Source organism: Phragmites australis, chromosome 14, assembly GCF_958298935.1.
Source record: "Phragmites australis chromosome 14, lpPhrAust1.1, whole genome shotgun sequence".
Lineage (NCBI taxonomy): Eukaryota > Viridiplantae > Streptophyta > Magnoliopsida > Poales > Poaceae > Phragmites > Phragmites australis.
In genome coordinates, this window is record NC_084934.1 from 6,310,979 (window position 1) to 6,321,240 (window position 10,262).

The 10,262-nt window shown below is 47.8% G+C and overlaps 1 protein-coding gene across 1 annotated transcript; it reads right to left on the bottom strand.

Moving 5' to 3' along the window:
• Positions 1 to 5,613: 5,613 nt before the first annotated feature.
• On the bottom strand, positions 5,614 to 8,901 carry LOC133891228 (cadmium/zinc-transporting ATPase HMA3-like). Its single transcript, XM_062331940.1, has 6 exons — positions 8,661 to 8,901; positions 7,949 to 8,563; positions 7,691 to 7,828; positions 7,274 to 7,601; positions 6,891 to 7,093; positions 5,614 to 6,781 (listed from the first exon to the last, which is right to left on the bottom strand). Exons 1-6 carry the CDS (start codon positions 8,899 to 8,901, stop codon positions 5,673 to 5,675), a joined length of 2,634 nt encoding a protein of 877 aa, XP_062187924.1. The 3' UTR covers positions 5,614 to 5,672.
• Positions 8,902 to 10,262: the final 1,361 nt, after the last annotated feature.

The window sequence follows — 10,262 nt, forward strand, 5'->3', positions numbered from 1 at the left end:
TCTAATAATGTTTGGATATGTAACATTTCAAATTTGCAGTATATCTTTTCAGAGAGGCAAAAGGCTGAAGATGTGGTAATCATGGTGGTAGAAGAAGCTAAGCTCAGCCAAACAGACCCATATGTTTTTCGGAAGAAAACCATAGAATGCAACGGGAAGTAAGTGTTCCATGAAGATGTGGTAACCATGGCTCTTTAGGCCAAAGATCTTCTTTTGCAACAAGTTAACCCCCCGCCTAATATTTGTTGCATAGCTATCAGGAAACTTGAGATCTTGAAACCATTTAAGAATTTTTGGCTTGTCATTCTTATCAATGACAAATGGGGCACATGGCTTGTCCCACTTGCCATTTTCCTTCAGCTTCAAATGCAGTGCTGGACGATTGCATATCTCAGTTAGATCTTGCCTCGCCTTCGCATTATCTTTAGTCTTATCAGGTATGTCAAAGCATGTGTTCCATATAGCTTCAGCCACATTTCTTTCATTGTGCGTCACGTCAATGTTGTGTGGCAACAGAAATTTATGAAAGTATGGAAGCTACCAAAAACAACTAACATGGGTCCAATTGTGCACTTTACCAAAGTTTCTTGTGTCACCTATGAGTGTATTTATTTGTGCAAATATTTCCTCCCCTGTTACATGCCTTGGAGCCTCATCAAGCACCACTATGTTCTTACAGAACACATTAGCTTGAAATCTGAATTCATGACCTCTAGGTAAGAAGCGCCTATGGCAATCAAACCAGCAAGCCTTGTGACCATAACGAAGTGTGAATGCTATACTATAACACAAGCATACTAGGCACGCAAACTTACCATGATTGCTCCATCCAGTAAAGTTACCATAAGCAGGGAAATCATGAACTGACCACATATAGGCGGTTCGCATTGTAAAGTTTTGCTTGAGTGAAGCATCCCATGTTTCTATCCCTTCCCACAACCTCATTAGTTCATCAACTTAATGTTGCATTAGAATGTTTAGTTTCTTTCTAGGATGTTTAGGACCTGGGACCACGAGGGTAAGAAATATTTACTCTGACTTCATAATAGTCTTGGTGGAAAATTCAATGGAGTAACAAACACTGGTCAGCAAGAGTATGGAGTTGCACTCAAACTGAAGGGTGTGAAACCATCTATTGCAAAAGCAAGCCGCACATTTCTACAGTCACTAGCGAAGCCTGGAAAGTCTTCATCAAATTGTTGCCACGCTTCTCCGTCATATGGGTGCACCATCTTACCAAATGTGGACCGCTTGTGTGGCTGCATTAGCTTTGCTGTCTCTGCATGTGCCTATAACCTTTGTAGCCTATCTGTGATGGGAAGGTACCGCAACACTTTATGTGGGACTCGATTATGGCCTTCCTCATAACAAGAGGTATCACAAACATCACATTTGTCTTTATTTTCATTATCTCTATAGTAAAGCATGCAATTGTTATAACAGACATCAATTTTGATAAATGACATACCAAGGCCCTCTAAGAGTCTCTTTGACTGGTATAAGTCCTTGGGCAACTTAGATTCTGGAGGCAAAAGTTCATGGATTAAATTCAAGTTCGCTTCAAAGTGTGCAATTGACATATTGTATTGTGATTTCAAAGCGAGCAAGCGTGCTACAACAGATAAAGATGAGTGTGTTGAGTTCTCATGGACCGATTGATCAGCACTAACAACCATCCTATAAAAGGCACGAGCAGACTCTATTGGCTCCTCATTGATTGGCGGTGAATGGTTGCCGCCAAGTTCAACCAACATATCATCCATGCGGTCAGTTTCTCCAAATCCCTCATCATGTCCACCTTCAAAATGACTATCAACAAGTTTCTCGCCATGTGCTGTCCATGTTGTATAGTCATCCTTAAACCCAAATTTACACAAGTGCATCTCTATCGTAAACCTTTAATGCATAACAAAGTTACGGCACATAGAGCATGGACACTTAATAGTTCCACCTATAACCAGATTAGGCATAGAGAACACACGATCTAAGAATCGGTTGGTGTTTCCAATCCAATCATTATACGAAGCCTGCCCACGAGACCAACCAGCATACATCCACTCACAGTTTGCCATTACTTTATTCTGTTTAAAAAAAGATGAGCAATATTCACTCATGTTGTCTGATTGCTCAAATAATTACAACTAATGGCATGGCACATGAAAAAAATCATATGAACAAGCATCAACTTGTGAAAAAATTGCTATCTAACACAAGTACTGAACAAGTATGTGTTCTGTACATATGAACAACCGTATGAAAGAATTCATATGAACAAGCATCAACTTGTGAAAAAATTTGCTACTCTAACACAAGTACTGAACAAGTATGTGTTCTGTACATATGAATAAGCGTGTGAAAAATTCATATGAACAAGCATATGCTCTGTACTGTACATCTATGACATGCTCAAGAATGAATTATTTAGAATACAAGATACGTACACACAAGCAACAATTTTTTGCACACATACAAGATACATACACATACAACATTCCAATTAAAAGGAAAATAGCAACAGCTTCAAACTGACACAGCTGGTAGCGTAGCAACAATTTTGCTTTCACAGTTTCAGACACATGGACACACAACATTCCAGATGCTATGCAACAATAGCAAGCAAAAACATAGGAAAATAGCATATTTCAAACAGATCCAGTTCCAACACTAATGGTCGATATAGATATTCCATATAGTGTTATAGCATCTTTTAAACACATCAAAAGCAACATAATTTGTTATGACATGTAGATGTTCGGCAGCAACTCCACTTGAACACAGTCTAGCTATATTCACACATAAGTATTACACATGGAAGATCACATGATCTTGCAAGAAACTAGTACAAACTTCGAATGTAGAAGAGGAACAAATTGAACATTCAGTAGAAATGATCAATACACATAAAACATACCAACAAGATAGCATTTCAGAATATACAGAGATTATGCAGGGTAGAAATAGAATTACCTGAGGAGAGTGCACGCGGCAGCTCCCAAGCTCGGACAAAGCGGTTGGCGATGTAGTGGCTTCACAGCACAACCAGCTGGTAGACCTCGCACTGCACAACCTTGAGGCCACACACGTTGACGTCGAAGAGGCGCTTCTCTAGGAAGAAGTAGACCACGTCAGGGTTGTCGGGGTGTATGAGCGCGAGCACGGGGATCTTCTTTGCCAGCTCGGTCATCTGGTGTCCATGCAGGGAGCTCCTTGCATGGCCTCGTTCGGCGTCTGTGCGGCGGGCTCCTCACGCACCCTCCTCCAACATCAGTGCAGCAGTCACCTCGTGCGTCCTTGACCGGCATCGGTGAAGCGGGCTAGGTCGGTGCAGCTACCTCCTCCAAGGTCGATGTTGGGCTCCGAGGTTGATGCAGTGACGGGGGCGGCACGAATTCGCCTGGTGGACACGGATTTGGTAGGTGGACGGGGATTTGGCGAATTCGAGAGGGGCGCAAATTTGGGGGTGAAGGCTGGAGAGGCGGCGGTGGGGGTTGAGGTGGGCCACGAATTTGGGGGCGAAGACTGGAGAGGCGGCAGCAGGGGTAGAGGTGGGGCGCGAATTTGGGGGCGAAGGCTGGAGAGGCGGCGACGGTGGTCGAGGTGGAGCACGAATTTTGGGGCGAATGCTGGAGAGGCGGTGGTAGGGGTCGAGGTGGGGCGCGTTTGGTGTAAAAAAAAATAGAGAGAGGACCAGGGTGGCATGAGTTCGACGCACGATGCTGAAAAAAAATAACATTTTCACACTTGCGTGTGGCGCCAACGGAGTCTTAGGCGCGGGAAGATAATTTCCTGGGAGTGAACGATGTCCCGCAGTGAAAAAGAATTTTTGTGGGGGTTTAATGCTACCTGCCACGAAAATACATGCTTTTTTATGGTTTTTAATTACTCTCACGAAAATTTGTTACCCTCACAAAAGATCCGTTCTGTGGTAGTGAACATAACTACCAACAACATATATCATATGAACTAACATGAGCATTTCAAAAACGAATATGACTGAACATATGATACTCATGTTCACAAAAGCAACATATATGGCAGTTGACATAAAGAGGTGAAATAACACATGAACCAAAGTAAAAGGATTGCTCTCAGTGCGGGTTTTTGAATTAACGGTCATCCAATGCATACTAAGCTTTACTGATTAGTGTGACAAATTCACCACTGGAGCTAGGCCTAGCTACCTAAGTTAAAGGTCAAGTATAAATAGCAAATTTCTCCCCACTGAACTCAACAGATCAGTACCGACGGCTAACCAGAGGACCATCAAGGCCAAGTCGCAGGGCACAAAGCAACAGGGAGCCAAGATGCCCACCAACAGAGCCCAAGCTCTCAAACAGAGCACCTAGCAGAGCGAAACCATTGGACAAAGGCAACAGGGAGCCAAAGTGCTCACCACCAGAGCACACAACAATTGCAAGACAAAGCTACCAATCACAAGATCAAAACTAGCGACCACAGCCTAGCTCAGGTGCACAATTGACACACTAACCAAACTTAGCCCGCTATCATCACAGAGCATCACAATCACCTCTTCTAGCATGCAAACTTATAAAAAAATAGCAGTGAAAGTAAAACATTGCATGCTAGACAGTAAACAAGAGGGAGGAATGGAACGAGCTTACTGTCTAGAGAGGAAGAGGGTGACAAAGCAAGCAAAAGCACTATCCCAGAAAACAGAGACTTCCCCTCTATGCCAAGCTCGATGGGGAGAATATTCTCAGAGATACAATGCTGCTATGTCGTCTGCAGGGCACACTACAGACAGCACCCGAGGAGCTGAAAAACACTGCAACAGCAAGAGTACAGCTCTAGGCCAGGGAGGAGAAGTCGAACACCAATCCAAGATGATCAATACCGGAGCGTGATCACCATGGACAGAGCATGCCAACGTGACAGCTCCAACACAGAGAAGCAACACGCACGGCATGAAGACCACGCGCACAGAGATAACACGCGCAACCTCCACCTGCAGAAACACATGCACGAAGGCACATCACAGACTACCACAGCACCTTCACCACCACGGCCGAGCAACACGACCACGTGCAGCCTGGCGACCCGGCTCCACCACGCGCACCGAGCGCACAAGAGCATCGCGCCCGAGCCGGCATAGACTGGCAAGGGCAAACCGACGAGGCACTCGACTGGTGGAAGAGCACCATCACGCCGGGAGCAACCTCACCGGAGCGGACACGGCACAGCACCGAGAGAGAGAACCGGCGGAGAGAGGGAGTGGATAGCGGAGAGAACGAAGAGGTGGAGAGACCAAGGAGATTAGATCCAAAGGAGAGGAACCACCCAACTTTATCCATCCGCACGAGCGCACAAACTCCCCCCCCCCCCCCTGCCCCGAATCCGCCGGAGCGGAATGGGACAACGGATAGGGCGGAGCCCCCCGCGCCGAGTGGTGGCAGCGGCTCCCCTGGGAGCTCACTCAATGCATAGGGCAAACAGTCGGGCCGGGTAGGCTGCTCCGCCACTTGGGCCTGGAAGCAACCCACCTGTCAAGACCTTTCCTTTTTTTTCTTTTGGAATTTACTCAAATCCAAATTCGACTTCAATCTCAAATTCGAATTTTAAAAGGAAAACCTCTCAAATTCCAACAAACTCTTCCCAACTGAGCACTGCACAACAACCTGTACAAAAGTACTCTAAGAACAATCTATACAAGGCTATTGCACAAATGCCAGCACTCGAGGAGCTGAGATGCCATCTTTACCACCAGAACAACACCTTGCGCCCATGCAACCTTCCTTTGGAGAATCACACTTACTCCTTACCTTGTTGCAACTGGCTGTCTTCGGCACACTCATGCTCAGATCTTCTTCACCTTCTTGTGGCGCCCTGTTTGCAGTAGGCACCGTGGGAGTATCACAAGCTTTGCCGGCGCCGCAACATCCGGCGGTCTTGCTTTTCGCCGCCGTACGAGGAATCGCCTCTTCTTGGTGCTCACCTGCTGGTGCTGGTATGTCGATCACGACCAAGTGCTCAAGCGGCTTGATTTGCTTGTGGCAGCAATGGCCATCCTTAGTTTTTTCACCTGGTTTCTGAACACTGGCGGTTGAGGTGTTCGGTGATCCGGCGAGCTGCGACCTGATCGCTAGCGCCTTCGCTGTTGCACAGCACGTCTTGGATTCCCCGTCTCTCCGTTTCCTCGTAGTCTCACTCAGCGGCAGCATGCTGTGCAGCACGACGAGCAGGCACGTCCCGACGTCGGTGAGCACGGCCGCCCACAGAACGGGGCGCCACGCGATGGCCAGCGCGAGGACGGCGGCCTTCGCGCCCACGGAGGTGACCACGTTGACTGTGATGGTCCGCCGGGCGCGCCTCGCGAGCCTGACGACCTCGGGGACCCTGAGGATATCGCTGGACATGAGCGTGGCGTGGCTGATCTCTATGGCCGCCGCGGATCCGGACAGGCCCATGGAGACACCCACATCCGCCGTTGCCAGCGCCGGGGCGTCATTCATGCCGTCACCAACCATCAGCGTCGGCCCAGACCTTGCCTTGAGCTCGCCGACGAGCCGGACCTTGTCCTCAGGGAGGAGCTCGGAGTGGAGCTCCTCCAGGACGCCCCCTAGCTGCTCCTGTGCGTGTTTGGCCGCTGCCGTGCTGTCCCCAGTGAGCATCACTGACTTGATTCCCATTGATCTCAGCTCCTGGATCGCCTCTGCCGCCCCAGTTCTGCACTCGTCGAAGAGCGTAAACACCCCGACAAGATCGCCATCGCATATCACGTAACCGGTGGACACTCCTTTAAGATCATCCATTTCTTGGACTGCTAACATATCACCAAGTTTAGTTCATGTCACAAGTTAAGGTCCAAGAATGCGTGTATGCTCATTTTATGAAATTCTGTTTCATAAATCAAGTCCTAGGTGTTTGCTTACATGTTTGACATGAGGACCTTGCCATGATCCTTTTGTTTCCAATGTAGATGTGTTTTCCATCGATCCCTCCGTAGATGCCCTCCCCATGATAGATGAGAAATTCAGTCACGTTTTCCGGCTTCGGTCGGATAGACTTGGACTGAGAGTACTCAACAAGTGCAGCAGCCATTGGATGGCTTGATTTGCTCTCAATACTAGATACCCTGCGAGACAAATTTTTCATCCAGGAACTTCAGCAGTATAGATTACTCGATCAAACAGTACTGACAGATGATCAATTTTTCTGATTGATAAGGTAAACAAATTACATTCGGAATTCCAACGTGTTCATTCAGTAAAATTATTAAGTGATGTTGAATTTGAACATGCTAAATTCCTCATACCAGTGAAGAAGCTGACCCATTTCAACCTTGTCCCCAACCACATGGAACGAATCGATGCTGAACTCCCCTTTGGTGATGGTTCCAGTCTTGTCGAATGCCGCGACTCTAATCTCGCCCAATGATTCAAGAATGTCCCCTCCCTTGATGAGAACCCCCATCCTCGCCGCCCTCAGGAGCGCGCAGAAGGTGGCGACCGGCGTCGACAGAACCAGCGCGCACGGGCACGCGCTCACCAGCAGCACTAAAGCCAGCTGAAACCATCGTTTCAGGTCTTGTGCTGCCAGCAGCAGTGGGACAAGAGCAACACTTGCTGCAAGAACAACCACAGCTGCAAAAGAACAATTTTTCCGCTGAATTTGATGTCAATTGTATGTCTTCAGACCACGATGAGATCAGGAAGGAGACTGTGTCGCGTACCCGGGGTGTAGTACTTTGCGCACGAATCGATCAGCCGCTGCGTCTTGGACCGGCTGCTCTGCGCCGCCTCCACCAGCCTCTCCATCTTGGCCACCGTGGAGTTCTCGGCCACAGAAGTTGTCCTCACGGCAATGTAACCTGCAGCGTGATAGACCCTAAATTCTGATCACCACATGAATGAACATTGTTGCAATGAAGGCTCTTAACATGTAAGGTGTATTGCAGATGCAACGTGACGACGCAGTTTTTAGTTTTTACCATCCATGTTGAGCGTGCCGGCCCAGACCTCGGACTGTGGTTGCTTTGGCACAGGGAAGGACTCGCCGGTGAGGCTGCTTTCGTCGACATCGCTCAGCCCGTCGACCACCACGCCGTCGACCGGGACCACTTCCCCAGCCATGACTGCGACGACGGTGCCTACGCTGACGTCGCACAAGCTGACAACCTGGCCTGTCTGGGCGAGCACAACCTTGGGCGGGACCATGCTCATCAACGACAACATCCCGGCGCTCGCCTTGGTGCACGCCAGGGTCTCCAGCCACTCCGCGGTGGTGAAGAGGAACACGATGACGCCTGCCTCCGTGTAGTCCCTGAGCGCGATCGCGCTGGTCACCGCGACGAGCATGAGGACATTGATGTCCAGGGTGAGCTTGCTGGCCGCGGCGAACGCCCTGAGCAGCATCGGCTGGGAGCCGACGCAGGCCGCCGCCAGGGCCAGCCACCGCAGGGGAGGGAGGAGCGGCGCGAAGAAAGACGCGAGGAGCAGGACGCCGCAGGAGATGATGTACGGGCTGGGCAACCGGCCGACGGCCCCGATGCTGCTGCCATATGCCCGAATCGAGGCCTCGAGGCCCGCCTTGTTCAGCGCCTTCACTGATCCGGACGGGGCAAGAAAGATTGACTCGATTTTTGCAAGAATTTGCGCTGGGAGGGACGGTGATGTCCGAGGAAGAGATAAGGATCTGGTTACCAATGTGGAACTGGGAGACGGCGGTGGGATCGTGCTCGACGATGACGGTCCTGGAGGGGACGACGACGGCCACCGCCCTCACGCCGTCGAGCGGCGCCAGGAGCCGCTCCACGAGCGCGATCTCCGCGGTGCAGCACACGCCCAGCACGTCCAGGTACGTCTTCTCCCACTTGATCCCCTTCCTGCCGCCGCCGTGGTGATCCACTCCCCTGGCCGCTGCCTCGGCGGCCGGTCCTTCCATGTCGGAGGGCCAGGGGCAAGGCAAGCGAAAACGCGAATCGACGCGCGCGCGCGCGGGACCAGCTAAATTAGACAGCGACTACTCCTTTTTCTTCGCGGGTCTTTTCTTCATTCTGTCCCTTTTTGGGCGCGTCTAAAGATGGCCAACTGGCCTGGTGGGCCGGCCCGTCAGAGGCATGAAAACAGCTCGGTTCCCTTTTTGCTATTGATGACAGCACAACAAAGGAAGCGATAAAAAATATAATTAAATATAACTACTTACTTAGATGTATGATAAGAGCAAGATTTGAAGATGTCAGTTGAGGAAACAAATTTGAAATAATACATATATTCATACTTAGATCTTGTTTGGCACGGTTCCGGATTCCTTTAGAAATATTTCGGATTCGGTTTCTTTATGAAAATATTTATATGGTGAATCAGAATTAATTTGTGCAATCGTTTGGCTAGTTTAGTAGATTCAGATTCTTAAAGATTGTATGTGAGAGGGGGAGATGATTTTAGTGAGAAACACCATATTGAGTGATTCACCTACTAGTAAAAAAAAACATTTCACTTAGTTTCTTGCAAGAATTCGAAACCAAATTACTCGTTTTGTAGGGATTCTTCTGTTTCTGGTAAGAATCAGAAAAGTTTCTCGCTGCCAAATGCACTCTTACCTTGTTTTTACATATTTCTTTCAATTTTATCCTCATTTATGATCATTATGAATATAAGGCTCCCCTTAATCCATTAACCATATCTTCTCTCCCCTTTGGTTCCAATCATGCAAGTGCTCTTGATACCAATTGTGAACATGTCTTCACCATCACTTGCTTTGGTTCTAAAAACTTCTCTCTTTGGAATCAAACACTGAAAAGGAAAATATTAAAAGCACAAGGGAGAGCTTCATAAATCATGATTATTTGGATGTGGAAGGCATATGGAGCAATTTTTATGAAGCCTCCTAACATAGACTAAAGTCCATCTAAATTTGTGCATCCATATAGTTGAAGGCAAAGTATATGCACAATTGAACATGTAAGACAAATGAGGGAATTAAGCTATATTATGGAAGGTAGCTAAACAAATAATACAAGATAGAAGAAAAAACCATTAACCACTTGTAACGGAACAAGCATAGCATACCTTTGGGGATATCATCATTTCAACATGAGACTAAACAGGGATATGCTTGGAAACATGTTAGTCTCAAAATCATAAAACATAGTATAGGCTCCCGCTAATACAAGTAATTGAATTATTTGTGAGAGACAAACACCTTGTTCAAATTTAAACTGAATTATGGTCATTTAGTCCAAATTAGGGTTGTTTGGATGGATAAGAATTAGATCCAATCTATTTGAATTGTAAGAGTAAATG